At 33.9% G+C, this 26,009-nt stretch overlaps 1 protein-coding gene across 1 annotated transcript; it reads right to left on the bottom strand.

Moving 5' to 3' along the window:
* Positions 1–1,590: 1,590 nt before the first annotated feature.
* LOC142983029 (uncharacterized) lies at positions 1,591–25,883 on the bottom strand. Its single transcript, XM_076129810.1, has 13 exons — positions 25,713–25,883; positions 24,051–24,187; positions 20,242–20,385; positions 13,985–14,077; positions 13,536–13,638; positions 12,899–13,012; positions 12,227–12,400; positions 11,474–11,569; positions 10,960–11,091; positions 10,613–10,691; positions 10,283–10,470; positions 9,540–9,676; positions 1,591–8,347 (listed from the first exon to the last, which is right to left on the bottom strand). The coding sequence occupies exons 2-13, from the start codon at positions 24,185–24,187 to the stop codon at positions 8,338–8,340; spliced, it is 1,407 nt and encodes a 468-aa protein (XP_075985925.1). The 5' UTR covers positions 25,713–25,883; the 3' UTR covers positions 1,591–8,337.
* Positions 25,884–26,009: the final 126 nt, after the last annotated feature.

The raw sequence follows: 26,009 nt of genomic DNA, 5'->3' as shown, positions 1-26,009 counted from the left end.
TTCTATGAAGACCTTTAAATAATAGATCAACCTGGGAATTTAACAATAATTATTGTCTCCAAAAATAAAAAATCAATTTATCATAACCATCCTATCCTTTACTGTCAAAAGAACAAACAGTCATGCAGATTTCAAGAACAAACACCTACTATTAAAATAATCTTCACAATCAGACACTTACAAACTTCTTCTTTTATAACTGTACACATAACCTTAACCCAATGGTGATCGCTGTGGGACTGTGGGTGCATAGCCTCACGTAATAGCGATACATTCGCGTTGACTCATCGCGACATCGCTGTCTTCACACCTACTTCGAAATTATGAGGTTATTGTGAAACTAGGCATACTAATTAACATCTTAACATTTTTAAAGAAACATTTTCGTATTAAGAGCAGATGTAAGACGATGATACAAAATATAGGTATACTGTTGCTTTAAATGCTTCCTTCTTCGTGTTAAGTGGATATAATATGTAATTGATTCCTTAAACATTCGGCGAATAGATTTCAGCAGTTGGTTTCTTCGGGTTGCTGATCAATTTAATCGCATCAGAGCAATCCTGTTGTACCTATCATTAGTCGTTTTGATAACAAAAAGTATTCTATTTGCTGTGGGTGCAAACCATAACTAGGGCGATGAAAAATAGCATCCCGCACTCTCTGTTTGATTTCTTTGTGAAACATTAAAACAATAAACCAAAACCGCTTATGTATATTTCAGAGTTAGTCTTTCTATCACTAAATAACTGAAGAATTATAATTATTACCATAAAACGTTTTGACTAACAATGAAGATACAGCTGCTTAAGTAGTTGCTGATCTATAGTAAACTAGCTAAAAAATAATCTCACCATAAGCCAAGAAAATAATAGTTTCAACGTTTGATATGGTGTGAAGGCCGACCTTGTAGTGATGGTACCATGGTACTAAATTCGCAATCTTCATTAGAAAGGTTTTAAATTACAACCTATTAATCAAAGGAACTAAAAGGTCACATTTCCTGTGTAGAAGTCACGAATGAAGTCAATTATAAGTTACGTAGTGGAGTGTACCATAAAATCGATTATTATCATTTATGATGTTTGTTTCGCAATCGTTCCGTCTCAGCGGACACGTGAATAATGAAGGTACATATGTTGTTGGGTAACTTTCGCACATCACTTCCCTAATGTTCCACAGATTATTATATACTTACACAGTTTTTTTCTGTCGAGTCGTCATTTTTAGTCGAAGTGATCGATCGAGTAAAATTATTTTTATGCAGTTCACAAATAGTTTTTTACTCATGTTCAAGAAAATCTATCATTGCCTATGTAAGTATCCGACATATTAAGTTACTATTTTATCTAGTAGGAATATACCTGTGTACAACAAAAATATACAGAGGAAAATAATCTGAAATTTGTGAAAGCAAAAGTGTCTAAGTAACAACAAAAGTTTCACGTTCTTTTCAATGAAAAACCCACCCGATTAAGATTACCTTACTGACACTGATATTTCGTTCATAAGATCAAGCTGTGACGAGCTTCTTTTTAGCTTTCTGGTACGATCTATTTGAAGGTTCAGGTATATAAATAAAACAAAATATAACTACTACACATATGAATATATTTTAATCGTGAAATACATACATAAGTAGAACAGACCAAACATCTAATACGGATTGTAGACATAAGTACAGGCCTTGTGTGCAATAATCTGACAAGTTTGACAATCACGTACATACATCGATCGTCTCTTAGTACTATGTATATGTCAATATTAAAAATAACACCTTTAACTAGCAGATAAGTACTGGATAACTGTTTCAAAAGTGACTGAATTATTCAGTCCAATTGCGGATATCTAGAACTTATCTGAAGTGTGTAACTGGTTGATTAATTCTGTTTTTCATAATGGTGGAATTTTGTATGATATTTGTATAAATATTTGAGTTTTGTTGTATCAATAACATTATTTGAGTAAGACTTTTTTTTCGGACGTTTCGATCAAATTGTGGTGTGTTGATTAGTAAATTGATAGATAAATAGGTTAGCGCAGTGGTTTACCCATATTTTTTTGCCAGTAGGTAAGTGTACTGACAATTTGGCTTTTGGGATTCTTTGTGATAACGATCACTACAATTTGAGAAAAATGTCGGGAAAAACTTTTTCTTTAAGATGGTAAATTTATCTCTATATCTATACAAATATCTCTATTAAAGTTCTATCACAAAACGTTGTCAGAATATTTAAATAAGTGAGCATGTCAAAACTTGTCAATACAATTTAGAAGAATCAACTATTAACTATTTTGTAAACATAGAAGTTTATCTACCTTTAACAATAAAAGCAGTGAAAGGCAAGGGTTGTACATTATTCATACTCATCATATACTATTTAATATTCATATTATTTCATGCAAAAGCTACTATGCAATTACACTTTCCATAAATTGAATTATTCAAAACATTAAAGACATACATAGATTTATATTATTTTCAAATTTTCAAAAAATGTAAACTTTTTTGACACAACATTCAAAAGACACAGATGAAACACCAAAAATAATCAGATCTCAATATTAAAACACAAATAAACTCTCAAAACAATTAACGGTCCACCGTCAACATGTTCGTGGAACAAAACAATCAAATAAATCAACAGAGTGGACCGTTTACACAACAGTTGTTAATACCTATCACTTCGTTCTCCTATTCTCCTTCCACATTCCCCTTTAATTATCACTATTAGATGGATAAGTACAACAATTTGGTCTAATTCTAGGCAATTCGGTTTAGCGAGAGATTGCTTCACTCGCATGCTATTCGAAACGTCACCGTCGTTATGGCAAATTCTTCAAACACTACTGCATAGTGACGTCATAAATCGCATGCGTATACGTTATTATACGTTCGAGTTATAAAATGCATGACGGAACGACAACCCACTATTTTTCATCACAAAATAAATATTAAAAGTAATACCCGCTGTGTATAAATGGCTTTTTTTCATCGGTTTATATAAATGTCAATTATTTTATAACTCGACCTATGAATGTTTATGTTACAATGATTATTCCCTATTATATAATTTGATATTTGTTTGTCATAAGATGCCAAACCGAATTCAGTTGTTTCACAGCCTTATTGAGTCTTGGTGGTATTATATAAATTGCTATTATGAACTCTGTCCTGTTTACAATACTGGTTAGAAACATTACGTTATGTTTGTGCAGTGAGTATTTTTTCTAAACGAGCTTTAGTATGAAAACATATACAATGATTTTGAAAATTGTTTCTTGAAAAATTTTACTAGAATATAACAAACTACTTTGATGGATTTTATTAATGTTTAGATCATGAATACCCGTAACAATTGGTTCATAAACAAATGTCAGGACAGAGTTTAAATATAATGATAACAAAAAAACTAAGAGGCGGGAATAAACGATGTTTCGTTATTGTTCTAACACCAAACCTCGTGACACTTTTATATCACAATTAAAAAATAATACACTCTTTATACTTGTGTTGTCGTATAGTTCTTAATATTATTTTGTTTTAATATTTATAACGTTGTTATTATGATCTTAGCCTCTTCTATTCATTTCTCAGTCTCAGGGAATGTAAGTTGGTAAGTCTCTTCGTTGCCTTACAAAATATATTATGTTCATTCGCGATCGAACTTTTATAAATGTCATAAAAAATATTTTAAGGAAATTATTTAAACACTTTTTATTATATAATTTTATCGTGCTCTAAGTTAAAAGAGTACTTAGTACTAAATACTATTTGAAGCAATATTTTATTGGCCTTTCTTACACTGGCCTATTCTTGTTTCATTGAGACAATATCACAATCGTTTGTTTGAGTAAAGCTGCACGGACCATCGTCGAATTGACGCGACATTATGTAGATCATATCAGAAAAATATATTTATTTTAATCACATAGAGAGCTTGTATTGTATTAGGTTATTATTTTCTTACCATTTTATAGCATTGGCGATAGATGAAGGTATCTATAGGTTGTCCCAATCAAACAAGACCTCACTATAACTAATATAATAATATAATCTAAAATCGAAAATACTTTTTGAATTTTGAATGTGTTGTTTAAACTATAAAAGGCATATGAGTGTTGTCTTTTATAAGATCACATTGATTGTGCGTGACTATTTCTGTTATAAATGTCCACTTTGGTTATAGGAAATGTATATTTCTAGGAATAGAATTATCGCCCGATTTTTGCAAGCCTGATTACACTATGTATACTTAACATAATTATTGATTAACAATGATTGCTGATAACTTTACCTACGTTGTAATGGTGCAGGTTTAAATGATAATGTTAAAGGAATCAGGCTGTCAAAATTGGTATTATATTAAATGGTTATAAAGTAAAGGTTATAGACCTTCAAGATTCAATAACACGCCGCTATCCCGCTCCCGAGTCATCACGTTAAACAAGCGATATCAGTCTATACTTTCAAATGCATTGAATATGTTTGGGGACGGACTATTTGTCGCTTCGAAATGGTAAGTTTAGGCGATTATCGAATGTCGTTACATCGATTACCGTTCATATATCGATTATTGTGTCGTTCGTCTAACGTTTCGTCACTCCTAATTGTAAAACACAACGCGTCTTCATGTCGAGTCTTTTCAAAAAGATATTTTTAAAAATGCATATTTTAACATTTCATTTAAACTATACCCTAGCTGCATTGTTCATTCTGTCTACATTTTCTCTAATAAAATATTCCTATATTCGTTTTCTTACATTTTCAATTGTTTACAATTCACAATAGCAGTGTGGCACTTGTATAATAAAACACTGTATTTGATACAGTATCGCGATCGATCGCTTAAAGCTCTAGGTTGATATAAATTATGTATTTGTAATACTTTGTTATTATTTTTTGTGCAATGTTCATTGAACCCGTTTTGGTTTTTAGCATTTCTGTTCTATATTTACAATTTTATACGGGTCCCTTGACTAGATAGATGTTAACGATTCATTTGGATTCTCATTACTTTGACTCACACCAAAAGTTCTTGACTCGCATAAATTGTTTCAATCGACTTGTCGCAGAGTAGTTACGTTTTGTGCGATTACGTGTGATGGCGACTTTTGCTTTTGGCGTGTGAAGCTCGATCAAAACTGTAGCCGAACCTGCACATAATTCTATAATACTTTTGAGTTTTAAGAAATCACGTATTGTCTTTTTTATCACAAATGAAAACGTGAGCATAGTCTAATTATCGTGAATCAGGAATGTATATCGAATATCGATAAAATGTACAACAATAAAAAATAACTATCGATATCCCAAATAATACTAATTTGGCAGGTCGCACTACACTTTTGTCTCGTTTTTAATTAGAAAACATTTTGTCTAACATTGCAATTATTACAACTACATGATAAATTCGCGATTTCAGAGATGTTGCCTGTAAACATATCATTCGGCCTTTCTCTATGTTATCTATACATTATTACAGTACTATTACTAAGGAAAACAAGCGAATATTTTATAAAACAATCAAATTATGTTCATTTTGGGCAAGGTGGGATGATATTATGGGGCGTTCACACTAGCCGTACTCGACTAGTATGTATTTTTCGTATTGTATACAAACGCAATCGAACTATATTTGTAACTGCTATCTCGCGTCATCGTACTACACGTACAGACCAGTGCAAACGTACCGTAATATTTGAAAAAGATATCTTACAAATATGAATACAATATATCTGATTAGAATTTTAGTGTAAACTTTGTTCATGGTTTAGGGAGCTGACACTACGCGTACGCTATGTACGTACACTCATACGTAAAGGTATACGTAACTCTTCATAAACTTTCACGTTGCATGTTTAATGTATAATAGGATATGGGAATACAACCTACGACCACGGCGAGTGTAATCTGCGCCAAAACGTAATACGCGTGTTTGTGTTAATTCCCGTATCCTATATATACTATTATATACGCAACTCTCGATCATTACATTCTTACGCATTGATATCACAACCACATTTCTAAAACAATGAGAAATCTCTACCTTAATGCAACTACGCAAAGCATATTTTTGTTTGGCGTAGTTCTTGCTTTGTTATAGCAAATGCTTTCTAGACAACTGGGACTAAGTATGACGTCACTCAGCTTAATAATTACTAAGTGGTTACGATTTTAAACAAATGCCGCTTTCCGACCAGTGAGTGAGGCTATGAGTGCTTCATAGAAGCGTAGTAAATAGCTGACTATATAACTGTATAAATATTTTAATAGATACGCATAAGGCAATGAGATTATCTATATCTTTGTACTATATATTTCTGGACTATATTTATATTTAAAGCACCTAATATGTTATACATTGGTTATCTTACCGCCTTACTTATAAACGTCGCGTGTGCTCTGATTAGTTACAGTGTTTTGTCCCTTTCAATTCATTTTGAAACTGTATATGAGTGAAAGAGACAACGACGTTTATTAGTATGACAATTAATATGTAATTATATATATTATTATTTGGAGACTATTCGTGTGCTAAGAATTATTTGATAACGATAGCAGCACTGAAAATGTAACAATATTATATTTATTAAACTCTTGGAGATGTAAATGTTCATCTGGTCGAATCAGACCAATTGATTCAATGTCGATCAACTAATTATTGACTGATTGACCGAGTTTCATAAAATTGATTCTATGATAACAATAATAAAATATGACTTTCATTTTACTTCTAAATAAAGAAGCAATAACAAGCTTGGAAAAAATAAATTTATGAAATATTATTATAAAGAGATTTCCCATTGTTTTATTCGTTTCTTTGCGCAAACACATCTAGTTTTTGTACGTTAAAGTTATTCAAAACGTATTTTTAAGTGAAAATTCGTAGCGTACGTTTAGTGCCAGCATTACTCTTACACACGAATATGTTTCACAGTTTTTTTAATACTTATCAAAGAGAAATCTACATATAGGGCTATATACACGCGTGATATAACACATCTAAATACATTCTGCGATTGTGAATATACGTTAAACATTTCATTAGTATCAAATTGTTCATCATTCATTCAGGAACTTTCTGTTTTACGATTTGTTAACGGATATAAATACTGTCCAAAGCACACTGCTATATTTTTTCTACCAAAAGTTATTTTCTGTCGTAACTAGATGGCGTTACTGTAGTTACAAGTCTTCTACAAATAGTTGTTTTTTGTCTTCACTAGATGACGTTACTGTAGTTTCAAGTCTCAGCTCTATTGAACTAGTATATTTAAGTTTAAAATTACCTATACATTTGATAAATAGGAAATTAAACTACGATGTTTAAGTTCGAGCTAATGTATTACACTAGTGCCATCTGTCGAGACTTAAACTTTATACGTTGGAAGTAGATTTTTTGTTCAATGTGTTAGTATGAAAAATATATGAAAGTTTCTGACAGTAATATTTTATAAGATTATATATTATTTGAGAATGAAATAAAGTAGTGTGCTTTGAGGCTATATTCAGGTTTTTACTTTGCAGTATTTGAACGGAGACTATATAAAAGGTTAGAGACGTGGTACGACTATTCCTTAGGATTCGTGTACAGGATCATTTTATTATGTCACTCAAATACTTAAGTAAAATACTGAACATTGCTATTGTTTTAGATCGCTTGCATTTTGGTAACAGATAAATATGCGATCATCAAATAAATACACTAAACGACAAGAATGTCCAAGATATTTCAAATAGGCCTTAAACTGAATCTCATTAAATTTTTCGACTCCAAAACATTTAAGTGGGTAGAGCGAAAAAACATTTTTTTATACTTTTAACATTTTACCTACATCTACAGATATAATAAGGACATAAGAAATAATTATACGATCTATAAAAAAACCCATGCCGATTATTCTAAGTTATTCCCAGTAATAAGTAGATAGTGCATTATTTTTGTTTAACATATTTTGTTTTGCGCTTCTAAATAAATATTACTGAAAAGACTACATATACAGGTTGTATAAAGCTGCCCATTTTCTTGGTTTATTAATTGGTATTGATTTACTTTTTAGTACGAAAAACTCTTTAACAATGTCAATGATTAATAGAAATAAATGAAGGAAGAACACAGTAGGTTATAGAATAGAAATGTGTGAAACGAAATTTCAAATAATCAGCTGGAAAAATAATCACCTTTTATATCAATGTTCTTAAAAAGTAAATCAATATCAAACGGGTCCTGTTTTCATGTAATTTCAACTCTATTCCGACAGACATAGAGTACATTATTGAAATGTAATACTTTGTAGATATGATCGAATCTTCTGCTCTCCGCATCTCACCGTTCAATACAACCTGTATAAATAATAAACTAATAAGAAAAAAAAATCACTACTTATACAGGGTGTTCGGCAGACGTTTAGATATCAGATGGTATCGTTTCGACAACTGTCTGCCTAACACCCTTTATATAATGAACATAGATACATACATAATTATATATAACACGTCTTTTGCCCCAAGGGGTATGCAGATACCAATGAATATGCATATGAACTGTATATTATATATTATTATCTATAAATAAACTACGCTTCAGCTTGAAAGTACTTATTAATAATTATTTATAATAATAAAACTACGATTGTATAATTAGTTACATAAAATTTAATATAAAGCCGAGGATTACATTGATTGGAAAGCAATTTTTAATACTTTTAAATTGGCTTTTTTATTTGTGTTAATATAATAACTGGCAACATTTTAGCTCTTGGCTATTTACGAATTTTAAAGACTTGAAATGATGCAGAAAAAAAGGTTTTAATATTATTTCGCCACAATTTCGGCGGTAAAAGACTGCTAATGCAATCTGTGCCTTTTACACCGATCGTAACTATCAGGCACAATCTTCCTGCTCATCTACCCATAAACATTCGTAGCGTCAACCTTCAACAAGTTCTCTTTTTACTTTAGGTATAAGTTTGATACAATATTGATGTTATGAGTATCAATAAATAGTTTATAATGTCATTCAACTATTTTCTAATATCATTCTATAGTTCTTGAATTTGGGGAAATGAATGAATGAAGTACTTTATTGTTTATGACTGATTTTCGTCTTTTTTTAATCCTTTTAAATAACATTTTAGAAATCCTTTCTCTAGGGAATTAAAGTACAAATATGTGAGTAATCATTGTTGTTATCATCTGAGATTATAATCCAAAAACAATAGCCCCTTTACACATACATTCTATGGCACGTTCTTAGGAGCGTACAGGATTTCGTGCGCTCTTCGCTCACGATTTTCTTCGCGGGCGCGGACAGATGAGCGCGGCGCGTGGTCTTTCCTTCACTCGTACATCCGTTACACGCGCGCTCTTTCACGCGCGATTGTTGTATCATGCGCGATAGAGTGCGTGTGTAAAGGCGGCTAATGTTAACGTCGTATGCCACTATTAGTGTGTACAATAATATAGATATATAAGGTATATAATAGATATGAAAGCAGTAACGTTAACGAGGTTACGTAGTCGGGAGTACACTTACGTGACGCCGGGCGGGCGGCGCGCCTCGGCCAGCACGTAGTCGCAGCGCGCGGCGGGCGCGGCGCGGGCTCGCAGCCCGGCCGGCAGCGAGCGCCACGGGGTCGGGGACCACTTGAACTCCGTGTACTCGTTCACTTCCTACAACATTAGGCACGCGTCTTATAAAGGGAATAGGTATTTCTTATATCTGGACAAAGTTTAAAGTGTACTTTATTATCGATCAAAATTAAATGTACTGTATACTATAGATATTTCGATATAATAAATTTTTAATGTAACTTCACATTACCAATGCTATTTACTAGATACTGAAACATTTTAATTTTTATTATAATTCATGTTTTCTTAGCTCACTGGTGAGCGTAAACAATCAGACAAATAAAGTAGGACCTCTATTATCTCTTAAGGAGGCGGTTCGCGCCACGACCGAGACAGGAGACTGCAACCGTTAATTGTTATAAGTAATGCATCAGACAGGTCGTAAGTAAAATTGCGGTCGCAGTCTCAGTCTCCTGCCTCTATCTCGCTTGCAAATCACCTGCTCTATAACTCATTTCAATTAACACGACAAATAATACAATCTTTAAATTAACCTTAAAGCAACCTCCCCCGGTTTCTAAGTACTTTTAACGGTAGTTTATCTATTTAATAGCGTTTTTTTTAAGATTAAACGCTATTGAATTAATGAACTACCGCTAAATGTACCTCAGAAACCGGCGGTTATTAATATTTTTGTATACTCACATCTATACAAGCCGGGTCGAGCTCAGTAGGCGAGTCCCCCACCATGACCCTCACGGTTCCCTCCTCGCTCATCTGCACCTCGTTGTCGAACTGGCCCTGCTTGTTGTACACGGACGATATCTCCAGCTCCGTCAGTGTCTTGCGCAGGCGCACGAAGCCGAGCAGGTCGTAGTGCCACATCCAGTAGCCTGGAAAGAAAAAACATTTTGCGTTCACCGATCAGTAAACGATCTGTGGGTAAAGCAACCACGGCACGGTCGTTCTTTAGATGGGTGACCGCATAGTGGTATTTGAGCTGGGCGTCTCTGTGCTTCGGGGGGATTTACTTACCATGTATGGCCAATCGCCTTAGGTGTGTGCATTGCCAACAGAGTAACACGAACGGGTTTACATGAGCATAGTGGTCGCGCTGAAACAAACAAATTAATATTCTATAAATTTTTTAGACAAAAAAAACAAACTATTGAGAATTTTTTGTCCTTGGTGTTCATTCAAAATATGTTTTGAGAATATATTCAATTTTTTTCAAAATATACACACTAAATTAACTTTTTATGATGTGCCGAATTACGTATAATAAAAGTTGTCTACGACACAAACTCGATCGTAATTCGTAATTTAACAAGAAAATATGATTATAAGTTTTAACAGTAAGTTCTGTTAGTATAGATTCTCACCTGCACTTGTCGCAAGGGTCTGACGATACGGTGGTAGGGGTCGGTGGAGTCGTACGGGTTGTCTGCCCACACCAGTTCTTGTAACGTCTCCTGGTATAAACGAGACACGTGCGAGAGCAGTGGAGTGTATAACTGTAATAATAACATAACTATCAGTTTCAAGTTGCGACGGTTTATTACGGTTCGATGATCATCCCGTATAAATCCCAATAACAAACTTCTACAAAATACATCAATTCCGAATAAATACAGAATCAGAATTAACGGGACATGATTATTTATTCTACAATAGTAATGGCCGTACGCAGATTCAATTTAAACATTTCTGTCGCTTTTGTTATCTGCACGTCAATGTGACAAACATAATATTTAAGAGAATCTTGTAGTTAACGTACGTTTTCGTTTGAAATTGGTATTAATCTGTCTATAGTCAAACGGAAGTAAAACATATCTAATGTTTTACTTCCGTTTGACTAAAAATATATAATATAAAATGAAATATTTTCACACTCACAGATTTACAAAACATGACTTTCAAGGAAGTGAGCGGTAGTCCCTCGACTAGAACGTTGTCCATTATGTCGTTGAACCTCCTGTATGGCACTGCGATCTGTAATACAAATCAGAAACAATCAAAAACCTAATAATTGAATTTAGCCCCTTATTGCCAAGCCAAGATACGAGACCATAAAATTGATCATAAAAATATGAATAATGTATTCTATTATTCATATTGTTATGATCACTTAGTGAAAAAGGTAGAATTTTCGAATGTTGCGAACTCAACCAAATATTACTCGGACTCGATGAAGCGATCTTATATTCGCGCCTTAGGCAGTGTAATCTGCGACAATGCGTCTAGCCAACAAAGATAAAGTAACAGTCATTTAAAATATAAATAATAAATTTAACCCATTAATGTCCCACTGCTGGGCAAGGGTCTTCTCCCGTAATGAGGGTGGGGTTAGGTTGAGTCCACCACGCTGGCTAAGTGCGGGTTGGGGACTTTGCATGCCCTCAATAAATGTATTAAACAAATTTTAGGCATGTAAGTTTTCCTTCACCGTTAGAGCATGTGATAATTATTTTTAATACACACATATATAACTCCGAAAGTCATTGTGGTGTTGTCTCGGGTTCGAACCTGCGACCACTTGCGTGGGAGGATTCAACCTAAACCACTCGTTAGAAGTAAAAAATATACGAACTAGCACTAAATAGCTTCAGATACCACTGAATAACATATTATATGAATAGAGGTACTCACAATATTAACAGTGACTTGCAAGGGCGTGTCATAGACTCGCTGCACGCGGCGCCAGTCGAGCTGCGGCCAGGCGCGGCGGTTGGTCACGTTGAGCGTCAGGTGGCGCAGGTGGCGCAGCCGCTCCAGGGTCAGCAGGCACGCCGTGCTTATTTGTGTGTAGTCTACTATTATGTGCTGGAACAAAACAAGAGGTATTATGAATACAGAAGAGAGTGCAGTATCAAACCAAATATTTCCTCTTGAAACTAAGTTTTAGATTTATGACGTGGTTAAACTTTTTATACCGGATATAAAAAGGATTGGATTTAGAACGTCACTGCATTACAACCGTAAAATGTTTGAAGAAGTGTTTAATGTGATTTAACACAAGCTTTTGAACGTATCGTCCATGCCAATTTACGCACAATACAAATAAGTATTGATTTAATTATTAAAACAATCAAAGCATAAAAAATACTCTAAAATAATAACAAAAAAACACAACACGGAACGGTTTCAACTTTCGTGTAAAGAAATTAAAATTAAGTCTATCACAAGGTAGTACACTTGGCCCGTCTATAAAACAACTCTTTATACAGGAAAATGTCCTATAATAAATGGATCTAAATAATGTCTACAAATGATATAAATCATAACAGTATTTATAAGGAAACGATTTGAAACATTACTTACTGTCAATGTGAAGGAGTATCCGTGAATATCAAGGTTCATTTCAGACATGATGGAATTATTGCGTGACTCGCGATTAAACAACAGCCCCCGAGAGTAGTATTCTATATTCTTATGCTGAAATAAAGAAAACGATAATTTTAACATTTTTACTTCTTTAAATGCTAATTAAAAGGGTGATGATGTAATGAAAGGTCGTGGAATCTGTAGTTATTTCAACTATATAAATAAAAATGAATCTCCGAAATGTATGTACGCGCATAACTTTTAAACAACTGAATTGAATAATTGTTTTTTAAATATATTTGTAACTGTGGGACAAGGTTTGTATAGGATTGATGGGATCAAAATTCCCAAGGAAATTAAATTGAACCATATACACGGACGAAGTCAGGCTTTTAGGGTTTTTAGTATGCCATTTTATGAGCAAATGTAACTTTAGCTTAAGTCTTAATTATAATAATGAATAATGCATTGTTTCGATAAAATCGGCAATTAGGTCGGTTGCTTGTTGATAATTAAAGTCAACAAAGTCTTACCGCAATCAAAACAATAGCACATATCAAGTTTCAGACCATAAAAAAGGAAATATAAATCCAGAATGCACAGGTATATGATTGTATTGATGTTTAATACTTACAATATTTTTCTCGCTTTCTTTGGCGACGTCCAACTCACAACCTAAGAGTGCGAACCTTTCGATGCAGTGAATGTTTTTGAAGAACAAACTTTCTGTTATTATTCTGTAATAAGAAAATAAAAACATTGAATATTTATGGACAAGAACAACAGGACTTTTCCGTTACTGAGTGACTGATTGACTGATGGACAACGCACAGCCGAAACTACTGAGCGGAGAAAGTTGTTTGGTTTGAAGATTCCTTGGAAGGTGTAGATGTTCAAAAATCCTCTAAAAAGCGATTAGAGGATTTTTGGACATTCCACCTTGAAGGGAATTAAATTCGATCAGGGCAACGCTGCGAGCGAAAACCTTGTTTATAAATAAAATGTTACTGTCAAAATCCAAAAACGATACCCTCACAGTAATAGTTTGTTTTTATGAATAAATAGTGTAAAATGATGTGTTACCTCTTCAGTTTGATGAATGGCAAATGTTGGTTTTGTTGTATGTAGCTTGGTCCTATGAATATAAGTTCTCGTAGCTCCACTGTGTCAAAATATCTGTAACAAAAAGAAATTCTTATTAATTAACAAATAACACACAGGATACAAAACAACTTTTTTATAAAGTTTTACCCCAAAAAATTAAACGAAAAAATAAAGTATAATTTTGCTAGACATTCTGCAAACATTATTTAATATTGTCTATTCAATTCCATTTTGTGGCCGATACTTAGATAATCTTCATGGAAGGGATATTATGCTGTATTCGTTGGCAATAAAATTAGATACGGGTCTATTCTTTTGTCTCAGTAAATTCCATTTCATAGTTACAATATTACAATTCAATTGCAGTTATAGGTGCAGTATCGATTTGATTATTTTTGAGTTCAAGGTCTTATTAACAAGACCTTGAACTCATGATATTAAATCAATATCACACCAGCAAGCAGTGTCAAATTATTAAAACAATTTTAATGCACTGGCTGAACTAATAAACAAAGATAGGTTTATATTTGATTAAAGCAATTATTTGGATCATGTTTTTTTATTTTCGCAACATCATATCCTCATTAATTATACATAAAAACCTTCCTCGATAATCAATTGGTTAGGACTTTATTTAGCAAAAATATAGTACTGATTTTGGTTTTGGAAATTACTCTAATCAGAGGACTTCGTTTTAAAATAATTGAATAATTGTGATAATTTTCGACATTATACAAAGTTTACCTCTCTATAATATTATTAAACTAATATTATTAACAAAATACAATCCTGTTAGGCTGCAAAATGTGGGTGCGAGATAATGTAATTACGCCTTCATATCCGGAGTTAGGCCTCCGTAGGCGTATCGATGTTTATAGCAAGAGAGAGTAGGATCGTGTTGCGTGGGATGTTTCTAACCGAGTTTTATTATATTGATTGATGTTTTTACTAATTGGTTTCTGATTGACATGAGAACGAAAATAACTGTAACGTTTTCCATTATGGTCGTATTGTTATTTAAAATTTCAGCAAACCCTTATTTGAGTTGTGAATAAAATTGTGAGTCACTGCTATATAATTCACTACCTCTGAATTATCTGTAAGCTAGCTAGTTATCAAAAAGAGTTTGCCTGTTGTTTTCAAAACTGACTTTATCTACTGAATAAACTAACTAGCACTTAGTAAGAAGTATTGAGACAGGTCTTTTTATTTCTGCCCTCTATCGAACCATAATTACATTCGAGGATCTATCTGAGACGTCCCCTCCTGATATCCCCATTTAAAATCGTCTTTCATAAATCCCTATGTTCATGTTTTATTCATTCTAACGTGACCACATACACAATTTTTATCCTCAACTTGCAATAAAATGTACCTCGTGACTTTAATATTTACGAGTAGATATTTTATTAGCACGCTAGTAAATGCATCAATTGAGGCGCAACTAAAAACAATAAAGCATAAAACATTTGCTATGGTTCGCGTTCTATGTAATTAAAACTGATTAGCTACTGGCAACTGCAAAGTTATAGTCATCAGAAATTGAAGACAAAACATATTTGTTTTGATAGACGGCGTAATATGATTACAACGCTAGACTAAACTGTATTAATTGAGGTATAAAATTAAAGATTTTTCGTCGACTGTGATAATATTATCAATAAGTTTAGTAGGTAGGTATATTATATCCATCGAAATACTAAGCACGCCGTACGCTACTTGTGGAGAGAATATGGTGTAGTAGAGTGTAATAAATATGATATGGGCGTTAGAACTTTTTCTATAACACTCAAAAAACATGGCCAAAGAAGATACGAAAATTAGCTTAAAAGCGATGAAATAACTTGGGCGTAAAACGCTCTCAAAGTGTAATAACCATAAAAAACACAAAATAAATAGGTACGCATAGTATGAACACGTAACATAAGTAGCGAAGTTTCTTTATCTTTAATTCATAAATGCAAATCGTTATATTTCACAACGGAATGAAGAAAGTATTGTATAATCGCTATTACGAGAGCACATTACGTGTTTACGATTATCAAAAACTGTTTGTTAGGTCCGGTTCCTGTTTAAACATCATACATTAAATTACTTGTATTACATTGCTATAGGTACTATACTTATCCACTGTTGAACATAGGTAATCCTCCCAAAATTAGATAGGCTAGGCCTCGGGCGACAGCAGTTCGTCACGCCAGCCAAGTTCATGGATGGGATATAATATGATCCGTATACATTATACATATAAACAATTATTAAAAGATTGTAAAGTAAGGAGTAGAATATTTTAAAGATCCATGCATAGTATTCAACGTTTAGTAAGTATATTATGGGCTAATAAGCTTAATCACAGTCTAACAGAAATATATTGCTCTATATTGTAATTTCAGTTAAACATCTTTATGTTGCCATGGACTTGTGAAGGGTCGATCACGACAGTTGTAAATAAAGGTCACCAGTTTCTAAACCAAGTCGAAGGCCTTCGAGTGGCTTGAACACATTTGATGCAAGATTGACCACAAAGAAAGGAATAAAAGAATTTAAGCGAATAGGGGTCCAGACGCCCCTTTGTATGCAACATAAGGAGCTCCATTGATATACAAAATAAACTGTAAATGAATGAAAACCGGCCAAATTGTGAGTAGCATTATGCGAAAGTAGGCCATGGCCCCTTTTGTAAAGAAGTCCCCTGTACACAAAACTATTACAAATTCAAATTAAAACCTGTTATTGTATTTTGTGTTTCCCTCCTGCATACATTGAACGAAATATAGAACGCCGAATGCTAAACATGTTTTTGGGATTTCTACGATTAAAGCCGGGTCCACACGAGTATACTAATTGTGGTGTCTATTTGTGGATGCCACTTCCAACGTTTCATGTAACGCTCGCAGTGCCACCCGTAGAATTCACGTTACATAAGGTACATTTCATGTTACACTCGTCTGATCCCGGCTTAAGAGCGTTAGCAACTAAATCTTGATCAAGCAATTCAATAGCCATTTGGGTGCCATTCCCAAATCTCCAAGTTTCAAATTCTATTCATGAACAAGTTTTATTTAAACAGTCTTTCAACGCTTTAATAAAGAGAATACAGGTCACAAAGAAATAAAACGTTCTCAAGATTATGAATAAGGAGCCAAATTTTTCATTCATAATGTACGTTTTGCAAATGGCCGCGATTTGGGAATATTTTACGAAGTTTTTTTAGGTAGTATATTTCAGTAGTACTGTGTTGATGAAAGAATACTGAATCTTAATAAAAGTCTAAGAATATATAATCTTACGTTCTTTCTTTTAAAATATTTGCTTACATAATTCCTCACGCGAAACCTAATGCTCCTGACTACAAATCTACTTATAAATGTTATATTCTATATCCTTTAAACGCCAAATCTCTTAAATAGCATGGATAATCGTTATTTAATGACTGAAAAATACAGTTGTTATACATAATTTGGTCGATACTAATTAACTTGGTAAAAAGTTTCTAATGGAAAAGTTAACTAACTTCATTAATTAATATAAACTGATATTTTCTTTCAGCAGTTTTTTCGTTAGTGGTTAACCTACCGTAAAAATATTCAAAGCTGTAGCGTGTAACGTCTACTGTTGCAATAAATAATAATTTTAAACGCCAATTTACATGCTAGGAGATCTTCAGCGCACATAAGTATCTACATCACATCATCTCATTTTAAAGATTTCTTAGGTAAAACATTACCGATTGCCCGGCCAACTAAGTGTGTCCGAAGTAGAATCCCTGGGCCTGAACGAGACAAGCACGGTCTAGCCGTTCCAAGCTACGAATTTCTGTCCGCGCAGCGAAAATGACGGCTGTTCTAATATTAAAAGGTGCTTAGTGCACACAACCAAACACTAAAGTCGGAACTGAAGAATACCACTAATATCAATATGAAATCATTTAAATTTCTCACACTAATAATTGACAAAAATACAGTAGGTAAGTGAATTTAACGGTCTATTTACAATTATCGTTTAATTTAATTATCGCAACATTATATAAGTTCCTAAAAATATACAAACATAATAATGTTTACAAACACTAGCGCTAAATTTAAATACCTAAAGCTACAGTATCATTGAGGCGGTCACGTTTTTGTTTCCCGCTATAAATACGCCTAATTGCTTCACCATGACCCCGGTCAATACGAACTGGCGTAACCCATGGAAACAGAGATGTTTTGGTCACGTAACATGTTATTGTTTATAATGGACGGTTTAATAGATTGTTACGAACGTCTTCCATTTCACGTAAGCGAAATAGATAGCGCCGGAGGTCGATAAATTGAGATTGGTTTTATTCAAAGGCGCATTCAGATGACATGTGTTGAGAATGCGCGTGTGGTATGGTACCACGGAATTCTATAATCATAAGTTTATTTGCTGCGATTGAACTTTACTTTTAAAACGCGTAATGGACGTGATATTTACATCATAATGATACACCGAGTAGATGCTCTCTTACTGCTTATGTATTTCGACTTCTGTCTTCCACGGCATGAATACTATACCATGTCATTCGATGTGAGTAATGAATTCGGGCTTTTACAGGATATCAAGAAGTTAAACGACAGGGATTTTGTTTTATCGGGGCTTGATTGCTATCTCCTGCTCCCAGCCGTTGGCTTAAATATTTAATAAGTACGTACCAATTACCGTAGCCCGACTTCATGAAAAAATCATAAAATGGCGGTTACGTGAATTTGTAGCTCGTCAATCGCTGTCGTCGTAATGTTAGCAAAGGCTTAAACAGACAGGGCGGGTCATGTTGTTCAAGCGCATTCAGATATTAATGCATGCTTGAAGGATGACATCTTCGAGGTCACAAAAACGATGACGCAGAATTAGCAAACAACGGCCGAAGAAAGAGACCGCTGCAGAAGGTAAAAGGAGACCAATAAAAACAGGCCAGCAATAATAGTTGGTTAGGTGATAATACGCAAAATTACTGAAAAGTGATTGACAAGCAAATCTCGCACTAAACTTATGTCGAAAATTGTATTCCCTATGTGTAGGATCCTTTATTGTTAGAAAACGAAACTGTCCGAAACCCGTTTAGTACAATAGTTGTAGAAAACTTAACGGTATGTGCCTTTAGAATATAAGACAATGACGAACATTACAATAAAAGTGACAAAGTGAAAGCGAAGGTTTCTTGTTTTAATTAGATTGTTTATTATGTCGTTGTACGAAATGTGAAGTGTCATTGAGACAAATCGATCGGTTAGTAAACAGAGCGGCTAGCAATATGTTTATTTGAATGAGAGTCTAATATGAACCCATGAGAAGCTCTGAGAACTGTTTTCAAATTCTGCATCGCAAAAGCTTACGAAATGCACTGCAGCGAGTATTTTAACTAAATAACTAACAAACGAAAAGAATAAAGGGCTATCTTTCGAGATCTGGAAGAAAAATAAATGCAGAATGTCAATTTGGGTAGGTACCTATTTACTCTGAAACCAAAGTATTAACCCAAACTGCAATAATGTCGCTAACTTTCAAAGAGAAAATCATGTCCAACAATTAATTACGTGTGAAACACTCAACAATACAGAACACATCATCCAATTATTTATTTAAAAAACACGTCGAGATTATTTCGTAAACATTTATAATACGTGAATTTGTCATTGTTACATCACGGCTGGCGGTCGGTATTGATTAAACATGTTCTAATATAAGACGGTATAGTATAGATAATAATGACGTTCACGGTCGTTTCCACTAATAGATGTGCCTGGAGAATATTGTACCCGTTTATATAGATTTTATGAGACAGGTCACAGGTATAAATCTTGGCTTGCTTTGAGTTCTTAGTGAGAGGTTCTTAATTAGGCGTGTTACGACGAACAGTTAGTCTGTATTAGGTACAGGTGTACCCTTTTACTTTACCCTCAAATTACAAATAATAAAATGTATTTTGCTATATTAAATTTCGAGAGAAAACAAAAGCTTTTGATCTTACGGATTTCGATTCAGATATTCCAACGAAGGAGAATCGATAGTCCAAACCCACGAATACCAGACCCCTTAATTATTTTAATAACAATACTTTTCTCTGGTCTCTGCTTACCCCTATGGGAAGAATATACATATGTCATTGTATGTATGTAAATAACTTTTCTTTGCTTGCAGTATTTTCACTCGTAGAAAAGACGTTGTAATAGCATTAAAAAACACATGAAAAAAATAAGTTATGATGTACTTACTGTGGAAGCACAAGGTTGAGGAACTTCTCCAGCTCGTCCTTACTGCAGTCCAAGTAAATGTGCAGCGTTCGTGTGTACTTCCTGAATATGCGGGTCAGGAACAGGGTCTTGCTCATTTCTTTCGCTCGTAACTTCAATGTCTCTCTGTGGACAAAAAGAAAATAGTACTCAAAACAGTGTTTAGTTTCAAATAAGTAGTATTCGCGTATACATGAGAAACTATTTTTTAACCCAGTCCTACTGCTGGCCGTCTCCACAACGCAGAGAGAGGTTAGGCCTTTAGTCTACTAAGCCCACCAAGAGCGAGTAGAAGATTTTGCATGTCTTCAAGAACTCTTCCATTGACCACTTGTCTTACGTGGGAGCTGCAAGACTAGACTAGTTAGAAGCTATTATAAAAACAGTAATTAACAAGAGCACTTTATCCACTCCTACAAATTGAAGAATAAAGTTGGAATAATGAAAAGTTGCTCTAATTTAAGAAGCGCTCAAGTACACGTTAATGTGATACAGCAATGAGATTCAAATATTCATTACTTTTGAGTGTCCTTTCAGTATTCTGTACAGCCCTTAACGTTGATTGTTTACGTATTGATCGACTTCATACGCCTCCAAAATCTATTAAAAGAACCTCAAACGGTGCACGTTTCTTAACAGTAAAAGCTTTTGTAATATCCTTGTAAATAATGGTTTTTATTACTAACGTATCGGTAAGTATCGGTTATAGGCAATGCAATAAAAAGCGTGTTAAAAATCATTTATTCATGTTACGATAACGAGATAAAACGATAATAGCGTTGTAAACCACAATCCTAATAATGATGTTGAGTAATATTTACTTATGCAAGATTATTCAATCGTGTTTGTTTGTGTTTGTGTGTGTTTATTAAACATACTGTAAACAATTGTTTCAAAACAAATGAGTAGGTAATTAATCGAAGAGATGATTTCCTTGTGTGACAGTTTTACTCTAGGAAACAGGTAGGTACTGGAAAATGAAGTCATGGAACTGGCAGCAAGCGTACAAACTCCTGATTCTATATGTTTCCTTCGTACAGATCATGTTCTTATTATACATAGAGTTATGAAAAACGCGGTCTACCTACACATTTTTCAGACGACATTTTCTTAGTCATAATGTCGTTTTAACCGCGTTTCAGCCTACAACTTGTAGTTGTAAAAACATTAGGATATATTAACTAAAACATAACTTTTCTTCGGAGCATAATAGGTCGACAATTTTCATAAGTTAGTCTTAGTATTTGACATTAAAAGGTCGCCGCGGGTTAAACAAGGTTAAACGAAAGAAATATAAAATTACTCTCAGACAATGTAGTAGTAAAAATATTAATGCGAAGCAAGGGAAAGACACGACGGAATAAGGATATCCTGCTCGCTTTAGTATAACTGCACTGTAATGAGGAAATTATCCGACGGAAACCTGTTTCGCTCGTGAAAGATCGACAGCGGAGACCTGGAGGTCAACGTTTAAGTATAACGAAACGCTTATGTCGAAGAAACCGTTTATAGATTTGAATCAGCAACGTAATGAAGGTAGTCGCTGCAATTCTTAGCTTCTATCCTAACTCTAAGCTATTGCAAATATTATGACCGTTTAGAAAGATAGAAGAACACATATTATTCAGTACTTTTGCTTCGTCTTTCCAAAGTTTTAGAGGCTTTGCCGGATGTTGCATTAACTTTTGGTTTTTATACTTAAGTTCTCAACCGTTGACTAGCAACAGAACAATGACAAAAGCTCTGAAAAATGTAGTGCAGGTAGATATTCTAAAAAAAGAAAGTACAGTCGAATTGAGAACCTCCTCCTTTTTTGAAGTCGGTTAATCTTGTTCACGTAATAACTGCCGACAATAAGGCACAGCTAAGTCTGTATGAACGTTCCCTAGCTAACACGACAAACATTACCTCATAGACAAATCATAGATAGCATTCAGTCTCAAAAAATTTGCAAACAATAGGCATAATAGTGAATAGTTGTGATAAATATTACAGCCTATTGTCACGGTTACGCATTGCGGTTTCTTCAGTAATACGTATATATGTTACTGTAAAAGCCCGAACTGTGGTAAATCCTAAGATTTTCCGGTAAAACCTAAGATTTACCAACTCTCAATGGTAAAAGTCCGAACAAGCCGGAGTTTAAAAACTATGTTACGGTATATAAAAAAATCCTCCTTCATAACTATGTTTATAACTATTTCACGGTATAATTATATACTGTGACATAGTTATAAAGAAGGAGTTTTGGGCACAGCGACATGGGTAGGTTAGGTTAGAAGGCTAAGGTGGGAGCGAGCGAAGCGAAGCTCCCACCTTAGCCTTCGTGGTTATTTTTTTTTAACCACCCAGAAGGAGGAGCCCCGCGAAGCGGGGCTCCGGCGACATCTCGATATCATCAAGTGAATATAGGTAAAAGTTCGAAATAAAAGAATTGTTCGGACTTTTACCATTGCGAGTTGGTAAATCTTAGGTTATACCGGAAAATCTCAGGATTTACCACCGTTCGGGCTTTTACAGTAACATATACACTGTAACCGAACTATACAGAGATTGCATCACTGTCCATCGTAATATATACTAACAAATATGTGACTAACTGGAACGGAAATTACCGCAGCGGCTCTTAAATAAGAAGTTTAACGCGTCGTAAAATTGACACTATAAAACTGTGATGGGCCAAATAAAACGATCTAAATGACACCTGAAGCCGAAGATTTTACACGAAAATTCTAGGAACAAGATGGTTTCTCTTATATAATCTATGGAAATAATAGACCACGAATTAATCGTGGTCTATTATTTCCATAGATTATATTCATAGTATATGGTATGGACTACATTAAATAATAGTCCGTAAATATAGCAATTTATAATCTATATTTTACGCGCTTTATTTTTTCTAGTGAGTTAAATACCTGTGTTTTGAAATCAAAGCAAATACTATGAGTTTACTTAGAAACACTTGAATATGACTACATTTATAAATAATACAAACAACTTGAGTATTTACAAATACTATCACATTCTAGATAAAGCACAAAGAAATATATGTCATTCTCATTATTCTAGAAAACAATCAACTCGACATAAAAACTGGAAGATAAAAATAAAAACTAAAGCAGTGACTATTCACACATTCTTGTAAACAAAATGCTCATTGTACATTATAAACATGTACGCAATGACTTACTTTCACAGAACTACAGAATAATTTAGATGTAATTATTCCAAGTAATTTATAAAATACAGGATGTTATGCTTCGTACAATGTGAATAAACTCTGTTACAATTGTTTTGATTGACGTAATATGATTATGAATTAATTAAAAATACATTGAACAAAGTCTAAGTTATTATAATTACTTAGCACCACACCAGTTACATTATAATGGTAAGCTAAATATGTTGCCTTTTTTATTTACCTGCCAATGTACAAGCAACTGCAGCTTGTTACCAGCCAGAATCAGATATGTATTGGTTTACTTACTTGAAGCTAGCATGTGTTACATTTCTTGCATATACATATACTACCACTTAGCTTTAATAATAAAATATACATTTTTACAAATAAAAAATTGTCACTGTTCTGTTTATCGTACAAAACTGCGATGCAACTTTGCGTTGTAATAACATACGACCTTATACAATTGCAAAGACCCTGCTTAGTCCTCATTTGTCTCGACAGTTGGTGCAATTGAAGGAAAGCACCATGATGACAATTTGCGTCGCAGTAACACGTCGCGAATTCGCATTGCAGTTCTGTGTTTTCATCCCAAATGTACACTTACTTGCGTCCTTCGTAGAGCAATATGGCATTCCTCCAATGGCGGCAGGTGGACATGGCTGCCAAGGCATCCTCCGTGCTCAGGTGATCCAGTATACACCTCAGTGGAAGAAGTGGCAGACTGCCCCATTCTTGTGTCATCTGTCGCACAAAAAAACTCATTATTTTCCAACTGCTAGGCAATAGTTTCTTCTCAGAATGAGTTAGCAGCTAGGTCTAGAGTCCACCACACTAGTCAAGTTCAGAAACTTTGCATATGTTTAAGAACTTTTGTAAATAAAGTAAAATTTTCAGCAAGGATACAAGGTCTACTGCAGACAAGTTACCTAAACTACAAGTTAAACTAGATTTTAACTTATTGTCAATAATTGGTGACAAAAGATTATTGAGCATAAAAGACCAGTCAAAGTTATAGCTGACCTCAATCAGTTAAATCAGTCAGAATATGGCACTTGGCAAGAAGTCATGTCAAGGTCACATTAATATGATAAATTTCATGTTTTTAACTGCCTTTGAGATGTACCTAAATGAGTACAACAGCCCAGAAATAAGATGATTAGATCTTATTTCTAGGCTGTTAATATTGGCTGGGCTGGCAATAAGATTGACATTAGTCAATCTTATTGGACTATATCTGAGTTAAGCTAATAAGGCTATGTTCAAAATATTTGAACAGAGATTATGACAGGATAAGAACAATTTTTTATTATGAACCATCAATATAAAATTAAGAAGCGGTTCTAATTGGATTATTTTCAGTATTGGAATTCTGATCAGGTTTCTGTACAAGGTAATATAATGTTATAATAATCTTCCAGCTGCTTAAAATAGAGTAGGAACTACTAATTACTTGAAATACATACACAAGTCAGGGATTGTCATTTATAGAGGTGAGTATTTTAAAAACAGGTTCCTATTGAAAAAAAAGGAACAATGCATGCCAACTACACAACTCATATGCCATATGGAATAGCTCCAATAGCTAATTGCTATAAAATGTCCAAATAATTCTATAAACCCATCTACCTAGATTTTTAAATAAGAATGTGGCACTTGACATTTATGAGTGGCTTAAATACTAAGAAGAAACACTTGAAAATATAAGAACACATTATGTACCTACTTAGAAGTACTTATGGGCAGCAAGAATGAATAAAAAAAAAGTTTCACAATTTAATATGTGCCAGTCTTCAAAGAATATTATTGCCCAGTGATTTATTTTGTCATACACATTATAACACGAATTGATTTAGCACTGAAACTAATTTAATCAAGCTGTCACAAATAATGAAAAATATATTTTACATGGCAGGTACCTGCATCAAAACTAATTATTGATTTTCAGAACATTTCAGGGTCATTCGGACATTATTCCTCCTTCGTATTTCTTTAGGGATGCACAGTTGTGATGACATACATAGCTCAGCTGTTGTATATTAGGCGTGACGACATAACAGCTGTTTTTTTGTGAAAGTGGGTTAACATCAAAAACAATAAATACTAGCTTCGAAAAAACAAATAATCCGTATCCTTTGGCCCAGATAATACACACAAAAATATTTAAATAATTTAGCGCAAGAAAGTCATCGCACAAATGTAATTTTAGAAAATTGCGACGATTACATGAGTACAAAGAAAGGTCATTTTTGATCACTGATTTACGTACCTTTAAATATTACAGGATTACTATCAGGCTGCTGATTATTTTCCCCGTTACAGTTGCGCGTGTGTTGTCGTTTATAACACTATGTTACAATTAAGAGAAAGTCGCGACGATTTCTTCATTTACACGTCCATTGTAAGTTGTATTATCGCGCAAATTAACGAACGAACGTTTACAAATGAAATGACAGAAAAGTCGAATATTTTGAGTCGTTCGGATATATTACGTTGTGCGCCGATGACCTTGCCAACTTCTAACGTTCAGGAACGTGTATGCTTGTCTTGTAAAAATAAATGACCA

The sequence above is a fragment of the Anticarsia gemmatalis genome, chromosome 23 (genome assembly GCF_050436995.1).
Source record: "Anticarsia gemmatalis isolate Benzon Research Colony breed Stoneville strain chromosome 23, ilAntGemm2 primary, whole genome shotgun sequence".
In the NCBI taxonomy this organism is placed as follows: Eukaryota; Metazoa; Arthropoda; class Insecta; order Lepidoptera; family Erebidae; genus Anticarsia; species Anticarsia gemmatalis.
This window is presented reverse-complemented; position numbering and strand designations above follow the sequence as displayed.

Coding starts and splice junctions, on each gene's coding strand:
- LOC142983029 (XM_076129810.1), bottom strand. CDS start 24,187: ATGACACAAGAATGGGGCAGTCTGCCACTTCTTCCACTGAGGTGTATA. Junction 11,092..11,473: donor AAGTCATGTTTTGTAAATCT/GTGAGTGTGAAA, acceptor TTATTATTACAG/TTATACACTCCACTGCTCTC. Junction 10,471..10,612: donor AAGGCGATTGGCCATACATG/GTAAGTAAATCC, acceptor TTTTCTTTCCAG/GCTACTGGATGTGGCACTAC.